This window comes from Scyliorhinus torazame, chromosome 17 (genome assembly GCF_047496885.1).
Source record: "Scyliorhinus torazame isolate Kashiwa2021f chromosome 17, sScyTor2.1, whole genome shotgun sequence".
NCBI classification, from domain to species: domain Eukaryota; kingdom Metazoa; phylum Chordata; class Chondrichthyes; order Carcharhiniformes; family Scyliorhinidae; genus Scyliorhinus; species Scyliorhinus torazame.
This window is the reverse complement of record NC_092723.1, coordinates 132,987,244-133,010,021: the sequence shown is the minus strand read 5'-3', so window position 1 is coordinate 133,010,021 and position 22,778 is coordinate 132,987,244. Positions and strand designations below refer to the sequence as shown.

The 22,778-nt window shown below is 45.4% G+C and overlaps 1 protein-coding gene across 4 annotated transcripts in view; it reads right to left on the bottom strand.

Annotated features, from left to right (window-relative positions):
• The window catches only part of iqce (IQ motif containing E), a 130,178-nt gene that overhangs the window by 46,588 nt on the left and 60,812 nt on the right, over window positions 1-22,778 (bottom strand). For all 4 annotated transcript variants that reach the window (XM_072481050.1, XM_072481049.1, XM_072481051.1 and 1 more), the window contains 6 exons: window positions 15,586-15,658; window positions 12,416-12,465; window positions 9,979-10,142; window positions 2,883-2,938; window positions 2,551-2,765; window positions 1,573-1,671 (listed from right to left, as the gene is read on the bottom strand). In XM_072481050.1, coding sequence (XP_072337151.1) covers window positions 1,573-1,671; window positions 2,551-2,765; window positions 2,883-2,938; window positions 9,979-10,142; window positions 12,416-12,465; window positions 15,586-15,658 — 657 coding nt within the window. The remainder of the gene's footprint in view (window positions 1-1,572; window positions 1,672-2,550; window positions 2,766-2,882; window positions 2,939-9,978; window positions 10,143-12,415; window positions 12,466-15,585; window positions 15,659-22,778) is intronic.

The following is a 22,778-nucleotide window of genomic DNA, read 5'->3' as shown; positions in this document are numbered from 1 at the left end:
ATTTTTATTACGGCATTTATAAGTTTTAACAATTTTCAAGAGGAACAAAAACAAAGTAAAAACACCCACCCAACCAACAACGAAACCCAGCCAACATGGCTTGCATACACAATTCCCCAATCCCCCTTTCCCATTAACTATTTCCCACCTCATCCAACCCCCATGCCTCCCTCTTTCCTTTTATAACTTCTATGAATGACGCTTTTCACCATTTGGTTGCTTCCTAGTACCTCCAGCTGCTGCGAAAACCAATCCATTTGTTCAGTCAGCAAGGGCAGTTGGATATACTTCCCACAGATGTAATTGTCAGAGATGTTGTCAGCATTCATGATTGACCACATGTTGCAGGTGGAACATCAAGCCCCACCAACTGTCATGACTAATCCTCTGTTGAATATTAAAATACTTCAATAAAATAAAAACACTCACAAGGAAGTACTCACCGATCAGCTGCCTTCTTAAATCCACACTCAAAAGAGTGTCCCTCGCAGGTTTGGTGCCCGCCTAAAGTACTGTCTTATTCCCTCTTTTTTTTGGGTTTGAGGAGGAAGGAGGAATGGAAATACTCCGGCAATGTAACATTTGGGACTATTCAGTTCTTTGGTAGTGGGTCCTCCTCAATTCCCTTCCAAGTTGTAGTGAATGCACTGATTTCTCCCAGAATGCTTTTCAGTAGTACTCTCTGGTGAATGTTCCACAACCAGAACCCGAAGATAGATTTGAAGAATATTTTAATGTAGTGACTTGTTATGATCTGGAAGCTTGAAAGGCTAGTGAGAGTAGAGTCAATAATAACTTTCAACGGAAGTTGGATAAATATTTGAAAAGGAACATTTTTCAAGGTTATGGAAAAAGAGCAAGGAAATTGGGTGACTTGGAACCAACACAGGCACAATGTACTGAATGGCCTCCTGCGCTTTAAAATTCTACAATACTTCACAGGTTGCTCTTGGGGGGGGGGGGGGGGCTTTAGAAGGTGCCAGCGGGCAGGGATTGAGAGATTTGGGGACCTCTTCATTGAGGAGGGTTTCCCGAGCCTGTAGGAGTTAGGGTTACCGGGTGGGAACGGATTCCTGTACCTGCAGGTATGTGATTTTATCCGGAGGATAGTTCCAAGCTTCTCTCGCCTCCCTCTGAGGGGAATACAGGAAAAGATGATGTCTAAAAAAGAGGTTGGGGAAGGGAGGGTCTCGGAAATATATAAGGAACTGATGGAGTGGGAAGGGGTCCCAATCGGAGAGGTGAAGAGGAAGTGGGAGGAAAAGTTGGGAGGGAGGATAGTTGGAAGTCGGGCTGTGGAAGAAGGACCTGAGGAGAGGGGTGGGGGAAGGAGAGGCATGGAAGTGAAGAATAAGGGCAGGGAATCTAATATGTGGGTAGCTGGGAGTTATTCTACGATACTATGAACTCCATTCTTGTTATATCATGAGACTTCCAGGATAGTGGCAGGCTGGGGGGATTTTTCAATCAAACAATTCCTATGTACCTAACAGGAGCTTCTGTTTGAATTTACTCAATTAATGGATTTCCTAAAGTAGAAAGATCCTGTGTAGTTTGAAAGAATGCACTCACCTATATTCCTCGGGGGGTTTATCAGTTTTAGTTGCCCCAAGTCTCTGCAGCTCTTTGTCCATCTCTGATCTTTCTTGAATTAATTGCTTCACTTCAGTACTGCAGAGCAAACACATTGCTGGGAGTTAGTAGGAAGTACAATTGCAATAGATTGGGTTACATTGTCCCCGCATCTTTTGGTTATGGCTTTGAATCCAATCCAAAGGGTTGAAATAAATAAATACTCATCTGGTTGACTAGGGAGGAGAAAATAAACCAGTAATTCCATTCCCAAATTTTTTTCCATAGAATCCTTATTCCCCTCCCCTCGGGAGAAATGTGTGAAATTTCATCACCTGTATTCTATATATATATATACATATATATATATATATAAATAACAAACATTAATTTCTGTAGCACCTTTTATGACCTCAGGTCATCCCAAAGCACTTTACAGCCAACAAGTTACTTTTTGGAGTGTAATGTAGGAGGCGTGGCAGCCAATTTGCCACAGCAAGCATCCATAAACATCATAATGAACAGGTATGTTATTCTAGGTGTTGGATAATGGATAAATGTTGACCAGTATTATTGTATATCAATTGTGTTATATATAGGCTGATGAAGGGCATTAATGAAGGGTCTCACTTGATATAATGAGACACTGACAAAAACTTGAGTTAAGAGGTATATGTTTGTAATGTTTCACTCTGTAAATTAATGTTAGACTGAGTAAAGATGGGCTCCAGTTCTAACCTTTACTGCTTTCTTGAATAGAACCAGAACACCAGGGAGAATGCACTTGCTCTTCTTTTGATAGGGTCATGGGAAGTTTTACATCTGATGCACCTGGGTGGGCAGACTGGGTGTTGATTTAATATCTCCTCTGAGATAGTGCAACACTCCCTCAGTACCATACTGGGAATGTCACAGCCTAGATATTGTGCTCAGGTCTGTGCAGTGGGGTTCCAGCCTTGCTTACTCCAAGATACTCACTCCCTGGTAGCTAGCTGGTTCTGCAGATGGCTGCGATCCTCCTTCAGTTTCTTCACCAGCTCCCGGAGGCGGCCACACTCCTGTTGTTGGTCGACATGCTGTTCCTCTTGTTGCTGCGTTTGGTTCATGATGCATCCAGCCTCTGGACGCTTTCGCTCAGTGGTTCTGCTCTTTGCTCTGGATGGTGAGACAGCTAATTCCTGATCACTGACTTTCTGTGAAATTCAAGAAAGAAGTGGTATCGCTGGCAGATGGTTCCCTCTCCCTCAGTGACACATATATCCTTTAAATCCCACTGACTCTCCCTGAAACCTTAGCCATGCTGCACTCACCTTCTCCAGTTCCACAACCCTCCTCACCAGCCTCTGTTTGCTCCAATCATTATAACCTGAAAGGGAACATATATAAAGATTGAGAGAAATACTTTATGGTGTGTGACATTGATGACAAAAGTTTAAAGGATCGAAGAGCAGTTACAGGAACTTCATAGAACCTATTAACTTTTGATGTTATCTCAAGTTGCATTACACAATAATATATATGGTATAAATATATAATAAAAAGCTGGTCTCGATAATGGTGACCATGCAACTATCACTGATTGTCATAATAACCCACCTGGTTCACTTGTGTCATTTAGGAAAGGAAATCTTCCATCTTTATCCGGTCGGACATACATGTGACTCCAGACCAACAGAAATAAGGTTGAATCTTAATTGCCTCTGAAATGGCTAAGCAAGTTACTCAATTCGAAGGCAAATAAATGCTGGCTTTCCCAGCAATACCCATATCCCATGAAAGAATAAAGGAAAAAACCATTGCCGCGGCTGTACAGAGCTCTGGGTTATAATCCATCTGGAGCACTGCATTCAATTTCTGGACACTTCAGGAAGGATATATTAGCCTTGGAGAAGCTACAGTGCAGAATCACCAGAATAGCTCTGGGGCTAAAAATGTTTACATTATGAGGATGGTTAAGTCACACCTGAACTTTCTCTTTTCTAGTAAAAAGATCGCTAGTGTGTTCGGTCTTTCCGAACAGTTTTAGCCTCTCAGTTCTGGTGTATCCTAGTAGCAGCTGGGCTATATTCTCGAGAAAAGAAAAGGCTGAGATGTGAAATCAGAGGTTTTTCAAATTATCAGTGGATTTGATAAGCTGAGCATCGAGAAGGTGGCCCCACCTGCAGAGGAAACCAAGACTAGGGGCCTTAATACAAGATAGTGGCTGATAAATCTAATTGGAAACTTAGGAATCTTCACCAAAAGAGTGATTAGAATAAGTCTCTCTCTATCACGTAGAGTGGTTGATGCAAATAGCATAGAAGCATTTATGGTGAATCTGGATAAGTACACAAGGAAGAAAGAAATAGAATTTGCTGATGAGAGGAGGCTCATGGGGAGCACAAGAATTGACACAGTCCAGTTGACTGAATGACCTGTTTCTGTGCTGTAAATTCTATATAATTATTTTTTAAAAATATATTTTTGTTCAGATTTTAACTATTTTTTATAAAGTTTATAAAAAGACCATACACTCACATATCATAGCAGGAATAATCCCCCCTGCATCGATATCAATTAACCCCCCTCCCCATCTCATCCCCCCTTACAGTTTTTAAGTATATCGTTGACGTCATATTCTATATTACAAACCTTCAGCTAGCGCCATCAAAAAAGATGCCAGAGGGAGGTATTGCATGTGGGATATCTCACTTCTATCCCTGTCCAACCACTTGGACATACAGCGGCTCAGCTATTTTGCCAGTTTTATTTACATGTTTCCATCTTTTTTTTTGGGGGGGGGGGGGGGTTGCTGTGCCTCTCCCCATACAGGATTAGCTCGACATGTGCTTGCCTCCGTTCTAACCTGAGACCTTTTGATCCCGCTGACGAGCCCATTCTCTGTGGCCTTGCTCTCGGCTCCCCATTGTCTGCACAGGCTCTTCCCCCCCTCCCTTCCCTTCCCTCTCTTTATCCTTTGGTGCCTTTGTGACCCCTCTGCGGAGCCTCATTTCCCCCACCTCGCTCTATTTGCCGTTGGCCACAAACAGGTCCTGGACAGGTTGGCGAATAGCTTCCACGCCTTGAATTTGATTTTCTCCAGGTGGAGAAATTCCAACAGGTCGGTCAGCCAGTCTGCAGCTTAGGCTGATACTGCTGGTCGCCAGCTGAGCAGGATTCTTCGGCAGGCGATTAGGGAGGCAAGGGTAAGGTGTCGGCCCCCCCTCCCCATGAATAATTCTACCCTAAAGACTGCCACTTTCGGACTTGGCTCCGCCTTCCGTCCTGATTCCACCTCTTTTTAAGAAATATTTTATCCCGACATTTGCATAAACAAACAACAAGCAGAAATGAAAGTATACAACATAATGAATAACCAATACCCCCCCCCCTTTGCAGACAACTCCTTCAAGAAGTCAATGAACGGCTTCCACCTCCAGGCAAACCCATCGACCGATCTACTCAAAACAAACTTGATCCTCTCCAACCTCAGGAATTCGCCAGGTCACTCACCCACACCCCTGCTTTCAGCGGCTCGGAGTCCCTCCACCCAACAAAAATCCACCTCCGGGCTATCAGGGAGGCTAAGGCCTAGACATCGGCCTCTCTCGCTCCCTCTACTCAGGGTCACCTTCACCCCCAATACCTCGGACATTACGTCCACAAACCCCTGCCGGAACCTCTTCAGATTCGGACACACCCAAAATATGTGGACATGATTTGCAGGCCTCCCTGCGCACCGCCCACGCCTGTCCTTCAAAAGCCTACTCATCCTTGCCACGGTCATATGTGCCCTGTGGACTACTTTAAACTGGATTAGACTGAGCCTCGCACACGAGGACGCATTCACCCGCCGCAGAGCCTCCTCTCACATCCCGGCCTCCACCCCCAACCCCCCAGCTCCTCCTCCTGTTTAATGTCTCCCATTAGGGCCCCCTCCCAATCCATCAGCACCTTGTAGACCTCGGACACCTTTCCCTCCCCGACCTCCTCCTCAACAGCACCTTATCTTGCAGCCCCAAGGGTTGCCCGGGAAAGGAAGGCACCTCCCTCCTCACGAAATCCCAGATAGGATAAAACCATTACCCCATGGCAGCTCATATTCTTCCTCCAGGTCCTCTAATTTCGCAAAGTTGCCCCCTACGAACAGGTCCCCGAATTGCTTAATCCTGCCTGCCAACTCTCGGCTAACGTTAGGCGTTGGTTGAACGTTATAATGATGCCCTCAGAGAGACGGAATGTGGATGGTCACTATGGTCACTGAGAAGGCCTTTGATCAGGTAGAATGGGAATATTTGAGGGAGGTACTGGTACGGTGCGGGTTCGGGTAGGGGTTTGTGGATTGGGTCTGGTTGTTGTATCGGGCGCCGGCAGCGAGTGCAAGGACGAACCGAGTGAGTTTGGAGTATTTTAAGCTGCATCCTGGGACAAGGCAGGGATGCCCACTCTCCCCGATACTCTTGGCCTTGGCGACAGAGCGACTGGCAATGACGCTCAGAGCTACATGGGATTGGAAAGGGATAGTGTGGTGGTGTTGGGAGGGGGCGCACAGTGTCTCGCTATATCTGGATGATCTGTTGCTTTACATTTCGGACCCATTGGAATGTATTGGGGGGGATCGTGGACATTTTGAGGAATTCGGCCAGTTCTTTGGGCATAAGTTAAACATGGGGAAGAGTGAAGTCTTTCCAATCCAGGCGAGGGGGCAGGAGAGGAGATTGGGCGAGCTGCCATTTAAGGTAGTGGGGGCGCGTTTCAGGTATCTGGGCATCCAGGTGGCACGGGGATGGGTGCAGCTACATAAATTGAATTTGGCACAGTTGGTGGAGCAAATGAAGGGGGATTTTAAGAGGTGGGACGTGCTCCCGTTGTCATTGGCAGGGCGGGTGCAGTCCGTGAACATGACGTTACTCCCAAGGTTTTTATTCTTGTTCCAGAACCTTCCGATTTTTATTCCAAAGGTCTTCTTTATGAAGATTAATGCATTGATCTCGGGGTTTGTGTGGGTGGGGAAAGCTCCACGGGTGAAGAAGGTGCTGCTGGCCTTGCCAAATTTGAAGAACTCCTACTGGGCAGTGAATATAGCCATGGTCAGGAAGTAGGGGAGGGGTCGGGGTGGGAGCGGAAGGAGGAAGCCTCTTGTAAGGACACTAGCTTAGGGGCAGTGTTGACGGAGCCTCTGCCATTCTCGCCGGCCAGGTACTCCACAAGTCCGGTGGTGGTGGCTGCCCTGAGGGTGTGTGGACAGTGGTGGCAGCACCTGAGGCTGGAGGGACTGATAGAGGAGTATGAGCTTCCCAGCGGGATTGGGTTCCGGTACGTACAGGTGTGGGACAATATGAGGAAACAGGTTACGTCCTTTCCTGACCTGCCGCCCTTGGGATTACAGGATAAAGTGATGTCGTAAACAAAGGTTGGTGAGGGTAAGGTGTCGGAGATCTACAAGGAATTAATGGACTGGGAGGGTGCCCCGAAAGGAGAAGTTAAGCGGAAGTGGGAGGAAGAGCTGGGGAGGATGTTGGAGGCTGCGTTATGGGAGGAGGCTCTTAAGGGGGTGAATGCATCCGCTTTGTGCGCTCGGCTTAGCCTCATTCAATTTAAGGTAGTCCACAGAGCACGTACAACGGTGGCCAGAATGAGCAGGTTTTAAAATAAATATATATATATTTATTAAAGTTTTTTAACACAATTTTTCTCCCTTACAAACAATAACACCCCCCTCGTAACAAAAAAAAACGAGAAATCGTGCAGAACAAGATATATACATGGCAAAATGATATATTTACACAGCTTTGTACACTGGCCCTCACCCGTACGTGCCAGTTTCCCCAACCCTTCATGTTATCTCTTGCTCATCCACCCTCCCAGGCAGTCCCCCCCAAGGTTGCTGCTGCTGCTGACCGACCTTCCTCTAATGCTCCGCGGATAGTCTAGGAATGGTTGCCACCGCCTGTAGAACCCCTGCGCAGACCCTCTCAAGGCGAACTTGATCCTCTCCAACTTTATGAACCCAGCCATATCATTTATCCAGGCCTCCAGGCTGGGGGGCCTCGCCTCCTTCCACATTAGCAAGATCCTTCGCCGGGCTACTAGGGACTTAAAGGCCAGAATGCCGGCCTCTTTTTGCCTCCTGCACTCCCGGTTCGTCCACTACTCCAAATATTGCTAGCCCCCAGCTTGGCTTGACCCGGACTTTCACCACCTGAGATATTGCTCCTGCCACTCCTCTCCAGAACCCCTCCAGTGCCGGGCATGACCAAAACATATGGACATGGTTCGCCGGGCTCCCTGAGCACCTTCCACATCTGTCCTCCACCACAAAGAACCTACTCAACCTCGCCCCCGTCAAGTGCGCTCTGTGGACCACCTTAAATTGTATCAGGCTGAGCCTGGCCCACGAGGAGGAGGAATTAACCCTACCTAGGGCATCAGCCCACAGACCTTCCTCGATCTCCTCCCCCAGCTCCTCCTCCCATTTACCCTTCAACTCTTCTACCAGCGCTTCCCCGTCTTCTTTCAACTCCTGGTGTATTTCCGACACCTTGCCCTCCCGGGGGGGGGGGGGGGGGTTAGCGACCTCGCGGAATTCCATAGGTTGGAAAAAATCAAGTTCGCCTTGAGAGGGACTGTGGAGGGGTTTGCCCGGAGATGGAAACCGTTTATCGACTTCTTCAAAGTTAGTTAAGAAGTCAGCCGGGGGGAGAGGTTTGGGGTTAAAAAAGGAGGCAGGGTGGGTGGAGGCTAACAGCAGGGAGGGTGGGGCACTGGGGTGTTGGTTAGTTATTTGTTATGTGATTTTCTGTTTGTTCTCTTCTTCGTTTTGGCTGTGTTTGACGTCGATAAATGCTTTAATAAAAACATTTTTTAAAAACCTGTATCCGGAGAACTGACCAAAGTCGTTCAAAATCCCCATAATGCTGACAAAGACATTGGAAATCTGGAACACTACTCGAAAACTTTAAGGCTGGACGTCAATTAAAAACTTTAAATCTGAAATTGATGGGTTTTTGTAAGCAAGGGCATTACGGAAGACAAAATCAAGGTCTGTGGATGGAGTTATCTGATTGAATTCAAAGGGAATGGATTAAGAACATCGGAAAGTCTTCCGAAAACTATACAAGGCACGAGTTAGATTGCTCCTGGAATACCATGAACAGCTTTGGTCCCATTATCTAAGAAAAGACAGGCTGGCATTCGAGGCAGTCCTGAGAAAGTTCACTAAGTTGAGCCCGGGTGTGGAAGGATTTATTTAGGCATTGGAGTTTAGAAAAATGAGAAGCGGCCTTATTGAGACTTATAGGATTCTCGGGGAACGCGACAGAGTAGATGTTGAGAGTTTGTTTCCCCTTGTGGGACAGTCTAGGATCAGAAGGCATAATGTCAGAGTATGGGGTCACCCATTTAAGACAGAGATGAGAAGGAATTATTTCTCTCAAGAGGGTAGCGAACTTGCAGAATTCTTTACCGCAGCGGGCTGTAGGGCTGGGTCATTCAAAGCCAGGATAGACAGATTTGTAATCAGAAGGGGAATCAAGGGTTATGGGGATAAGGCGAGAAAGTGGAGTTGAGGATTATCATATCAGATCAATCATAATCTCATTGAATGGAGTAGCAGACTCGATGGGCCAGATGGTTTACTTTTACTCCTATGTCTTATCAGACTTTAAAAAAAAAAGACATTTTTATTGGTATTTGGAATTATAGATACAAAAAAACGAAAGAAGAAACTGAGTAACTGTAAAAGGCAATGCAATAACAGTAATAATAGATAAAAATAGGAACAACAAGATTTGAGCCCCTCGCTGTCACCATAACCATGAATGGGGCTCCAATGCTACTTAATATTTACATCTATACATTAGTGTTCAGTTTTTACAGTGGTTTGTCAAGATTCAGCCAGGGCTCCTGCCGCTTGGCCATAGGGGTTGCCCCCAGCTTTACCCCTATATATACAGGTGAAGTTGAGGCCCTTCCTGATGGGCTGAATGAATTCATGTTTCCAAAAATGCAAAACCCAACAATATAGCACAGCTGAGCCAACAGGGGCAGCACTAAATGGAAAATGGATCTGCACTTGTTAAGTTGAAAGAACGACTCATATCAGCAAAAGCAATGCTTGAGTCAGGATGCCAAGCAGGGAAGGTGGTGGTGTTGTGATATTGTCATTGGACTAGTAATCCAGAAACCCAGGTATTGCTCTGGAGACGGGTTTAAATCCCACCATGGCAGATGGTAAAATTTGAATTTGAAAAATCTGAAAACCCACCTGAGTACGGAAATCTGCCTTACTTACCTGGTCTGGCCCCAGACTCACAGCAATATGGTTGGTTCAAAACTGCCATTTTGTTTAAGGGAATTAGGGATGGCAACAAATGCTACCATATGGTGACGGCTGCATGAAGCAGTAAAATGCCATCCAACGCCTACCTTGGGCTGTGCTGGATTCACCAGAGCTGCGCCGTGCTTGGTCCAGGTCAACCTTCAAAGATTTATTCTCTTCTTGGAGGTTTTTGAGGCTTTTGGATAGTCTGAGGATGGTTGAGTTGAGCACTTTCTGTTGCTTCTGTGATTCTCTGCTCTCTGCTATTGACCTACAAATGAAAAAGAAACAGAGCTAATTATGAGTCACAACCCAAATGTTAACATGCAGTTGTGTACCTTTTTTGCTTCCACCTTCCTTTGGTTTGGATGGAAGGCCCATCTCAAGGGCAATTACGGATGGGCAATAAATGCTGGCCAAGCCAGTGACACCCACATACCATGAATAAATTTGAGAAAAATCCATGACAGCCAGACAAAAACATTGACAATTCCAAGGTGCTAATTGAACAGGAGCATCGAATTCTTCCAGTGACCCTGGTCAATACTTCTTCTTCAATCACATAATCAAAAATAGATCACTTATTTTTGTGTGAGAGCTTGCTGTAGATAAAACAGCTCCTTTGTTTGCCAACATAACAAGAGTGGCTGCACTTTAAAGCTTAATTCAATAGATATGAAGCACTTCAGGACATCGCAAGGGATGTAATAGGGTGCTATGTAAATTGTCACGTGAGAGTACCCTTTAAGAAATGGGTGTTTAAGAAATGTACTTTTAAGAAATGGAGCTGCTCATGCTACTGGAGTGATGTCAGAGTGTGGGTGGAGCTGAGCTCTACTTCTGTTTTTTAGTTTCAGTTTGAGAAAGAGTTTGGGTGTGTCTGTGTTTTTCAGTGAGCTGCACTGCTGTTGATCTCTGCCATCCAAAGACTATCTATGGATCATTTGGCGAACTCAGAATTGTAAAAAGGTCTCAGTATTAAATGTAAACCGAATGTGCCCCTGTTTGAAGGTTTGTTAAGTCTTTTGGGTATAAAACAACAGCGTACAGGTTACTTAGTGTTGTGTTCTTTGGGGGGGGTGTATTTGATTTACTGGTTGCAAAGATATTCACTATTTGTTTTAAAAAGGTTAACTTGAATTCATAGCATAAACATTGTTTTGTTTTAAAAACCACTGGTCCATTTTCTGCTATGCCATACCTGTAGAGTGAGCCGTGTGCTCCCCATACCACAATCTATTAAAAGTTGTGGGTCAGGTGAACTCCATGATACACTTTGGGATTCTTTAAACCCTGACTCATAACAAAATGTTAGTTCTTCCTTTAAGTTGTTGAGAAAGCACTAAAGCTATTTTTCTAAAAAACGCTTCAGAAATTCTCCACAGTCTTGCTGCGTCCCCTAGGCATTCAGTGTCAGCAGGTCATTCAATTATGGAGTGGATTAAGGTCCAGCATTTTCTCTGTCTGGAATGGATCACTTGAATGATGTCTCCTCACTACCACCTCTGGACATAACTTCACTGTGGCCGAGAACGATAGAAGCCCCAGTCAGGAGGAAGACATTTGGCCCAACGAGTCTGCCGAAAGAGCACCCTACCTAGCCCCACTCCCTCACCCTAACCCATAACCCAACTTAACCTGCACGTTTCTGGACACTAAGGGATAATTTAACATGGCCAATCCACCAGCCTGAACAGCTTTGCACTGTGGGAGTAAACCGGGCACCTGAAGGGAACCCACATCGACACGGGGGGAAAGTGCAACCTCCCCACAGTCATCCAAAGCCTGGCACTGTGAGGCAGCAGTGCTAACCACTGTGCCACTGTGACGCCAGCACAGATTGATCTGTCTGGATCACTGACACACTATTACACTCACTAATCTGCCAGTGATTCCTCCAGTAACCAAATCAAATACTTTAGTAATTAATTTCCTTGGAATGGCAATCAGCGTCAGATTGTCTCTCCGTGCCCAATTACTTAAGTTATTTCCCAGCCTTTCTCGCCCAACCTTCCGACACAGGCCAGGTGGACCCCAGGCATTACAGCTCATCCCTGATGCTCAGCGTCAAAATGCAGCTCTGTCAAATTGAAGGAGAACATGCCCTTTTTTAATGGCACTAGCTGCCGTAAACAGGGTAAATGAAAGGTCCCATGAAATTTAAAGGTCCTTGAGAGGCCAGGGAGATACTAAGTGTCTAAGGTAAGTGGATCGGATTTAGAAGTGAGAAGAGGTTTAAATTCTTCTAATTTTTTCTGGCTATTAGGCCGTAACTTCTGAGCTCCCAAATGTTGGATTGGGGGGGGGTACCCCAAAAATGCACTCAGGAATCTAGTTCGGAATTCCCAGGTTAAGGGTTTGCATGGCAAATGTACTCAGGCCCTGCAGTGGAAACCATCCCAAAAGTGCGATTTAAATTGAAAACTCCCGATGGTTCTAGCTGAGTTACACAAATAAGTGTTTATCTCTCTATAAGTGTTGCCACACCGGCTGAGTATTTGTAGCGCTTCGGTGTTTATTCTGAATACTTGCGTTTCTGCTTACTTTCTGTCTGCTGTCTCATTATCTGGTAACAGAAGGCGGAGTCTCTGAATCTAAAAAAAAGAAAAACATGTATTAAACATAAAGATATATTAACTTGTAAAAATCTCCTTGAATGATTCGGAGTCCTTACATCCTCTAATCAGTGCTTATTTTCCTGGTAGCAGTTGAACAGCATTTATGGCTTTTGAATGAACCTCAAAGCTTTTGCACTGGTGTAGGAGAAAGATCAGCTTGGGTTTTTCCTCGATACCTGGTTCAATGAAGAGTGCAGGGGGACACACCAGGAACAACATCAGGCACACTTAAAAATGGGGTGTCAATCGAGTGAAGCTACAAAACAGGACTACTTGCATACCTAACAGCATAAGTGACAAGCGATAGACAGAGCTGAGCGATTCCACAACATATGAACCAAACGCAAGCACTGCAGTCCTGCCACATCCAGTTGTGAACAGTGGTGACCAATTAAACTAACTGGAGAAGGAGGTTGCACAAATATCTCCATCCTCAATGATGGTGTAGCCCAGCACATCAGTAAAGGATAAGGCTGAGCATTTGCAACAATCTTCAGCCAGAAGTGCCGAATGGATAATCCAAATTCCATTTCTCCGGAGGTCCCCAGCATCACAGATGCCAGTCTTCAGCCAATTTGATTCACTCCAATTGATATCAACGAACGGCTGAAGGTGCTGGTTACTGCAATGGCTATGGGCCCTGATAATATTCCAACAATAGTTGTGCTCCAGAACTTGTTGTGTCCCTAGCCAAGCTGTTCCAGCACAACTACAACACTGGCACCTACCCAGCAATGTGGAAAATTGCCCAACTATATCTTGTACACAAAACGCAGGACGAATTCAACCCAACTAATTACCACCTCATCGGTCTACTCTCAATCATCAGCAAAGTGATGGAAGGGGTATTCAACAGTGCTATCAAGCGGCACTTGCTTAGCAATAATCTGCTCACCGACACTCGGCTTCTGACCTCATTAAGACCTTGGTTCAAACCACCTGCTCACAGTAATATGACTGACCACGTCCTTCACACCATACTGTGCATGACCGTCACTGCTCAGAGATGCCTTCCTCCACTCGACCAGGACTAAGAAATACATGCCACGCAGATCACACTAATATTGCCTGTACAGCCCCTGACATTGAGGCCTTAGCCTCAGAATAGTCTCTGACTCTCCCTTGGGCAGTCAATAATTTTTGCCCCAGGACAGTCTTTCATGACTCCACTCTGTTCCTTGGTGACCCCCTAGTCCTGCCTCTGCCTTCCCCCTCCTGTGTTCCATAACCCCCTCACCACCCCAGTCCTGCCTCGGTCTCCCCCTCCCTTCTGGTATTGTCTCCTATGCCCAGCCTTGGCGCAACTTGTGATTCAGGCGCAAAATCCAATGCTCTTAATAGTTAGGTGAAAGCGTACCTCAAAGTCTTTAATGAACTGAAGCTGGCCAGGTACACACCACTTACTTACAAGCAAGAAATGGACCATCCGAATTGTCCACTGGCTTAATTTATTGATTTTCATTTGAAAGGGGAACATAATTATGGAGAGTTGGTCTTTTAATGATCATTCATGCGATGCAAATGAATGCAAATGTAGCTCGCAACAATGAGCAACAGGAAACTCACCATCAAAGTCGAGAAAAACGTGTGAAACTGACTATTTCCATCTTCAGGGCCCCTCCGTCCTCTGTGATTCCTGCTGCTGGTGGGAGAGGAAAATTCTATCCATTGTCTTTGGTCATTGCGTCAAACTGTTCCCTGACCACTGCTTCCATCTCTCGGTCTCTGGCAACTGTCCACGCTGAGCAAGACTGTTGGATGGGTGTTGTGTTTGGCCTCGAGATGAGCTTCTGACCATTTAATAGCTCTATCACCTAGAGTGCAACTTCCACCCCCATAATGACACCCAAATCGAATTCTGCCTCAGCTCGCCTGCTACTGTAACCTTCATCCATGTCTTTGCTACCATTAGACATCGTCATTCCAATTGCATCCTGGCTGGCTTCCCATCTTCCGCATTACTTAAATGTGCACTCATCCAAAACTCTGCTGCCCATATCTTCATCAATCAGTCATCATCCCCTTTGCTCACTGACCTACATAGGTTAGCAATCCAGCAATGTCTCAATTTTAAAATTCTCATACTGATTTACAAATCCTCCCATAGTCTTCTCCCTCCTTGTCTCAGTAACCTTCTCCAGCCCTATTATCCACTGAGATCTCTACACTCCTCCAGTTCAGGCATCTTACACATCCTGATTTTAATCGCTACACCAGTGGTGGCTGAGCTTTCAGCAAACCTGGTCCAAAGCTCTGTAATTTCCTCCTTAAATGTCTCCAATTCTCTCCTCCTCCAAGATGCTCCTTAAAACCTACCTTATTGATCAAGCTTCTGCTTACCTGAATTGATATTTCCTTTTGTGGGTCAGTGTCAAATTTTGACTGATAATGCTTATGCAGCACCTAGGGATGCATGGGTTACATTAAAGGTGCTGTATAAATGCAAGTTATAACACTAAGAGTAACTACTCCACATCGTGGTGAATTCCACATATTCTCATCACTCTCCAGCTAAAGAAATTGCTTCTTACTTCTTTATTGAATTTAACACTGACCATCTTATATGTATGAGCCCTAGTTTTGAATCCCCCACAAGGGGGAGCGTTTTCTCTACCCCGCCAAGTGTTTTTCATAATTTTAAAGTCCTCTATAAGTCCACCCTCAGCCTTCTCATTTCCAGATTAAAGAACCTGTGCCTGTTCAGTCTTTCCTGATAGTTATAACACCTCAGTTCTGGTATTATCCTTGTAATTATTTTCTCCAGTGTGTCTATAACCTTTCTGTAATGTGGAGACCAGAACTATGCACAGTATTCCAAGTGTGATCTAACCAAGGCTCCATACAAGTTTAACGGAACTTGCCTGAATTTCAATTTGATTCCACTAGAAATGGCCAGTGTTGGTTTTTTTATAAGCATTTGTTAAAGGATCTTCCCATATAAAATGTTATTTCTTAATATTCAGAAAAAATAACAGCGAAAAAGTAGAATATCACAAAAAAGCTCAGAAATAAAGAAAACTCTCAGCTCATAAGACCCCTGTAGTCTTATACGCAGTGAATTGTCAAAAAAGAGCCAAGTCCCGACTGCAAACCTACTTCCTCATAGTATGTCTCTGTGGCAATCTTCATCTCTTCAATGTTAGTGGTCTTCAAGTCAGTTTGGAATTTGCTGAAAATTAGAATGACAAACCGGTAAATTAAATTCAGAGTGAATATTGGCAGCAGTATGTCAGCCAATGTGTTGATGGTGGGGGCAGCACTTGTGACTACAGCAAACAGACTCCCAATTACAGCAGGGTTATTTCTCCATTAAAATGCAGTGAGGGAAGAATAGGTACATAATATGATACGTGTGAGTAAAATCAATCCAGTACAGTAGTGTGGTGTCCAGGTGTTATTGATAGGGGAATTACTCAAACACAGAATACTGTGCAGAAGAGGCCCTTTGGCCCATCAAGTCTGCACTAACAAATTAAAAACATCTGACCTGCCTACCTAATCCCATTTGCCAGAACTTGGCCCATAGCCTTGAATGTCATGACATCCCAAGTGCTCATCCAGGTACTTTTTAAAAGAATGTGAGGCAACCCGTCTCTACCACCTTCCCAGGCACTGCATTCCAGACCATCACCAGCCATCACCCCCATTCTGGACAGAAATGATGGTCTCATCGTATGCAGCCAATAAAATAACCCTGGTAAAATCAAATGTCTGTCCAAGAATAACCCCTGAACCAGATGGAACTTCTTTAGAGTACAGAAGATTGCAGAGCAATCTGATTGAGGTGTTTAAAATGTCAAAAAGATTCAATAAGTTAGATAGAGAGAAACAATTTCCTTGGTGGGGGAAATCAAGAATAATGGGGCATATCATTAAAATTTAAGCAGGGCCATTTGAAAATGAAATGAAGAAGCATCTCTCACAGAAAGAATAGCGGAACTATCCCAAAAGGCAGTTGGTGCTGGAGGCAAATTGGGCCTTTTAACTCTGAGATCAATAGGTTTATTTTTGATAAGGATATCAAGGGATATGGATCAAAGGTGGAGAAATGGAGTTGAGGTCAGATCAGCTACGAGCTAATTAAATGGTGGAGCAGGTTCCAGAGGCTGAATGGCCTATTCCTCTTCCTATGTCCCAACAGAAAAGGACTACCTGAATGCACTTAAACATCAAGATGTATCATGTTACATTCTGTTTCACAATACCAGGTTCATTTACTGAAGCCATCTCTTCAATACTGAAATAAACCAGCATTGACCAGTGCAGATTGAGCACAGAGATTTGGGAACATAATCCAGGTTGAAATACCAGTGCAGTAGTTAGGGTGTGCTGCACTGTCAGGGGTGCAATCTTTCAGATGGCCCTATCTCCCTCTTAGGTAGATGCAAATTAGCCAAGGACATATTTTGAGGAGGCAGGGAAGCTTTTGTTGAAGTCCTGGCCAATATTCTATCCATTCAACGAAGGTCATTAAAGATAAGATTACCTGGTTGGTAACTCATTGCTGCATACAAATTGACCAACCACACTTGAGAAAAGTATATAATTTAAACTATATGATTGCAAAGTGCTTTTGAATGTCCTGAGATCATGGACAGCACTATATAAATTCAAGTCTTTTATTTGTTCTTTAGGAACTTGAGACCAGCCTATGGAGATGAACTTTGTGGAGAATATGCACTCTGTGGGAAAAAAGGCCAAGGGTAAGAACAGATCACATATAGTCCTTCTGTTTAGCACATTAACTATCCCAATTATGGCAGTTTGAATGACTTGTACTCAAGCATTATTCTGTGTTAAATGCTCATTTGGTGTAGATGCTGCATTAGCAAAAACACAGTAATGTCTTCAATTTTGAACGATTAGTCTTTGCTGACACAAACGTTTGACGGTTGTTTCAGTCGATTTCGGCGGGAGAACAGCTGGTGAGTCAGTTTCAGCGGGAGCAGTGCGGAAGTGGCTGCTGGGAGGTAAGTCTGTCCTTTAAAAGCACTTGTCTTTGCAGGGGCAGGCCAGTCGATTTCGTCGGGAGTGGAGCTGGCTGGTTAGTCAATTTCAGCAGGAGCTGAGAATTTTTTTTTTTTTAAATTAGTGTTTTAGGCGGGAACAGGAAGTCGACCCGCGGACGTCTGGGAAGACACTCACCAATAAATTCTGGTGGAGAGGAAACCCGAGACACTACACGTGTAGTGTCTCCCACCCGCCCTCCTCCTCTAACCTAATAATAAAACCCATTGGTCTGAGGTAAGTACCATATTTTATTAGATTATTATTATTTTTTATAAAAAATTTAATTTAGTTGTTAGCCAGATCTTGGTAGAAAGTTAGAGGAATGGCAGGGAAGGGAGTGCAATGTTCCTCCTGCAGGATGTTTGAGGTGAGGGATGCAGTTAGTGTCCCTGCTGATTTTACCTGCAGGAAGTGCTGCCATCTCCAGCTCCTCCAAGACCGAGTTAGGGAACTGGAGCTGGAGTTGGAAGAACTTCGGATCATTCGGGAGGCAGAAGGGGTCATAGATAGCAGCTTCAGGGAATTAGTTACACCAAAGATTGGAGATAGGTGGGTAACTGTAAGAGGGACTGGGAAAAAGCAGTCAGTGCAGGGATCCCCTGCGGTCGTTCCCCTGAGAAACAAGTATACCGCTTTGGATACTTGTGGGGGGGGGGGGGGGGGGGGGACTTACCAGGGGTAAGCCATGGGGTACGGGCCTCTGGCACGGAGTCTGTCCCTGTTGCTCAGAAGGGAAGGGGGGAGAGGAGCAGAGCATTAGTAATTGGGGACTCTATAGTCAGGGGCACAGATAGAAGATTTTGTGGGAGCGTGAGAGACTCACGTTTGGTATGTTGCCTCCCAGGTGCAAGGGTACGTGATGTCTCGGATCGTGTTTTCCGGGTCCTTAGGGGGAGGGGGAGCAGCCCCAAGTTGTGGTCCACATTGGCACTAACGACATAGGTAGGAAAGGGGACAAGGATGCCAGGCAGGCTTTCAGGGAGCTAGGATGGAAGCTCAGACCTAGAACAAACAGAGTTGTTATCTCTGGGTTGTTGCCCGTGCCACGTGATAGTGAGATGAGGAATAGGGAGAGAGAGCATTTAAACACGTGGCTACAGGGATGGTGCAGGCGGGAGGGATTCAGATTTCTGGATAACTGGGGCTCTTTCTGGGGAAGGTGGGACCTCTACAGACAGGATGGTCTACATCTGAACCTGAGGGGCACAAATATCCTGGGGGGGAGATTTGTTAGTGCTCTTTGGGGGGGTTTAAACTAATGCAGCAGGGGCATGGGAACCTGGATTGTAGTTTTAGGGTAAAGGAGAATGAGAGTATAGAGGTCAGGAGCACAGATTTGACGTCGCAGGAGGGGGCCAGTGTTCAGGTAGGTGGTTTGAAGTGTGTCTACTTCAATGCCAGGAGTATACGAAACAAGGTAGGGGAACTGGCAGCATGGGTTGGTACCTGGGACTTCGATGTTGTGGCCATTTCGGAGACATGGATAGAGCAGGGACAGGAATGGATGTTGCAGGTTCCGGGGTTTAGGTGTTTTAGTAAGCTCAGAGAAGGAGGCAAAAGAGGGGGAGGTGTGGCGCTGCTAGTCAAGAGCAGTATTACGGTGGCGGAGAGGATGCTAGATGGGGACTCTTCTTCCGAGGTAGTATGGGCTGAAGTTAGAAACAGGAAAGGAGAGGTCACCCTGTTGGGAGCTTTTTATAGGCCTCCTAATAGTTCTAGGGATGTAGAGGAAAGGATGGCGAAGATGATTCTGGATAAGAGCGAAAGTAACAGGGTAGTTATTATGGGAGACTTTAACTTTCCAAATATTGACTGGAAAAGATAATAGTTCGAGTACAATAGATGGGTCGTTTTTTGTACAGTGTGTGCAGGAGGGTTTCCTGAAACAATATGTTGACAGGCCAACAAGCGGCGAGGCCACGTTGGATTTGGTTTTGGGTAATGAACCAGGCCAGGTGTTGGATTTGGAGGTAGGAGAGCACTTTGGGGACAGTGACCACAATTCGGTGACGTTTACGTTAATGATGGAAAGGGATAAGTATACACCGCAGGGCAAGAGTTATAGCTAGGGGAAGGGCAATTATGATGCCATTAGACGTGACTTGGGGGGGATAAGGTGGAGAAGTAAGCTGCAAGTGTTGGGCACACTGGATAAGTGGGGCTTGTTCAAGGATCAGCTACTGCGTGTTCTTGATAAGTATGTACCGGTCAGGCAGGGAGGAAGGCGTCGAGCGAGGGAACCGTGGTTTACCAAGGAAGTGGAATCTCTTGTTAAGAGGAAGAAGGAGGCCTATGTGAAGATGAAGTGTGAAGTTTCGGTTGGGGCGATGGATAGTTACAAGGTAGCGAGGAAGGATCTAAAGAGAGAGCTAAGACGAGCAAGGAGGGGACATGAGAAGTATTTGGCAGGAAGGATCAAGGAAAACCCAGAAGCTTTCTATAGGTATGTCAGGAATAAGCGAATGACTAGGGAAAGAGTAGGACCAGTCAAGGACAGGGATGGGAAATTGTGTGTGGAGTCTGAAGAGATAGGCGAGATACTAAATGAATATTTTTCGTCAGTATTCACTCAGGAAAAAGATAATGTTGTGGAGGAGAATGCTGAGCCCCAGGCTAATAGAATAGATGGCATTGAGGTACGTAGGGAAGAGATGTTGGCAATTCTGGACAGGCTTAAAATAGATAAGTCCCCGGGACCTGATGGGATTTATCCTAGGATTCTCTGGGAGGCCAGGGAAGAGATTGCTGGACCTTTGGCTTTGATTTTTATGTCATCATTGGCTGCAGGAATAGTGCCAGAGGACTGGAGGATAGCAAATGTGGTCCCTTTGTTCAAGAAGGGGAGCAGAGACAACCCCGGCAACTATAGACCGGTGAGCCTCACGTCTGTAGTGGGTAAAGTCTTGGAGGGGATTATAAGAGACAAGATTTATAATCATCTAGATAGGAATAATATGATCAGGGATAGTCAGCATGGCTTTGTGAAGGGTAGGTCATGCCTCACAAACCTTATTGAGTTCTTTGAGAAGGTGACTGAACAGGTAGATGAGGGCAGAGCAGTTGATGTGGTGTATATGGATTTCAGCAAAGCGTTTGATAAGGTTCCCCACGGTAGGCTATTGCAGAAAATACGGAGGCTGGGGATTGAGGGTGATTTAGAGATGTGGATCAAAAATTGGCTAGCTGAAAGAAGACAGAGGGTGGTGGTTGATGGGAAATGTTCAGAATGGAGTACAGTCACAAGTGGAGTACCACAAGGATCTGTTCTGGGGCCGTTGCTGTTTGTCATTTTTATCAATGACCTAGAGGAAGGCGCAGAAGGGTGGGTGAGTAAATTTGCAGACGATACTAAAGTCGGTGGTGTTGTCGATAGTGCGGAAGGATGTAGCAGGTTACAGAGGGATATAGATAAGCTGCAGAGCTGGGCTGAGAGGTGGCAAATGGAGTTTAATGTAGAGAAGTGTGAGGTGATTCACTTTGGAAGGAATAACAGGAATGCGGAATATTTGGCTAATGGTAAAGTTCTTGAAAGTGTGGATGAGCAGAGGGATCTAGGTGTCCATGTACATAGATCCCTGAAAGTTGCCACCCAGGTTGATAGGGTTGTGAAGAAGGCCTATGGAGTGTTGGCCTTTATTGGTAGAGGGATTGAGTTCCGGAGTCGGGAGGTCATGTTGCAGCTGTACAGAACTCTGGTACGGCCGCATTTGGAGTATTGCGTACAGTTCTGGTCACCGCATTATAGGAAGGACGTGGAGGCTTTGGAGCGGGTGCAGAGGAGATTTACCAGGATGTTGCCTGGTATGGAGGGAAAATCTTATGAGGAAAGGCTGATGGACTTGAGGTTGTTTTCGTTGGAGAGAAGAAGGTTAAGAGGAGACTTAATAGAGGCATACAAAATGATCAGGGGGTTGGATAGGGTGGACAGTGAGAGCCTTCTCCCGCGGATGGAAATGGCTGGCACGAGGGGACATAACTTTAAACTGAGGGGTAATAGATATAGGACAGAGGTCAGAGGTAGGTTCTTTACGCAACGAGTAGTGAGGCAGTGGAATGCCCTACCTGCTACAGTAGTGAACTCGCCAACATTGAGGGCATTTAAAAGTTTATTGGATAAACATATGGATGATAATGGCATAATGTAGGTTAGATGGCTTTTGTTTCGGTGCAACATCGTGGGCCGAAGGGCCTATACTGCGCTGTATTGTTCTATGTTCTATGACAGGACATTACTGCATTTTCAGTACTATATATCAATTCTTTGTTGCTTGGTCTCTGGCCTATTTTCATTTCTTGCCTCCTCTTTCCCACATGCTCATCCCACCATTGGCAGTTATGTCTTCAGCACTGGCCTGGTGCTCTGTAATTCCCTCCCAGAATACCTCTGACTCTCCAGCTCCTTTAACAGCTTTCCCTTTGAACCAGCTTTTGGCACCCTCCTTAATAGCTTCTCCTTTGGCATGGCCTCCATTTGTTGATAATGCCTGTGAGGCACTTTGTGAGCTGCTTTTCTATACATTAATAATGCCATGTGAATGGAAGATGCAGTTGCTGAAACATTTACGCAAGTTGAGAATCAAGTCCACCATCTAGTGTCAAGTGAAGGAGTAGCATGAACATGTGACCAGTCACTGTAGGGAACAGAAACCGATAGACTACAATTTGGAGTTCTGTAACACTACTGGTGCCAAATTTACTAAAGTCTCGCAGGATAAAATTGGTGTGGACGGCACAGCCATCTCACGAGTGGCATGGTAGGGCGCTTGAACAAGTGTGCTGTGTATGTGACAGCAGAATGAGGAAAGATCTGATTGTGTTGATGCACATTTCACAAACTTGGCATATGCATGTCTACTAAATGCCTGTGCTAATAACTCTCAGCTGAACATGTGTTCAACAGCACGAGGGACCCCCAACTGGTGTTATATAAAGGGCTTCTATTTGCGTGAGCTGCTTTTAACTTATTTCTGCTGTGACACAGTTCGTGGAAGTGCTATTACTTGCTTTTGGAAACTTTATGGCAAGCAAGTTGCTGCATTCATTCAGGGTAGCCAGAGGAACTAATGAACCAAATTGCCTGAGGTATGTGGCTGTAGTGGCAGTTCACCTGAGTTTGAAAAATGGCTGAGAATTAGAGCAAAGGCTGCAGAGAAGAGAAGTTCTATGATGAGGAGGAGGGTTCTGAACAGAAGCATTCAGATCTTTGCATGCTGGAGCAGGCGACATATTCAACATCTTCCCCTGGGCTATCCATCAGTGCATCCGGGAGATGGTGGAGC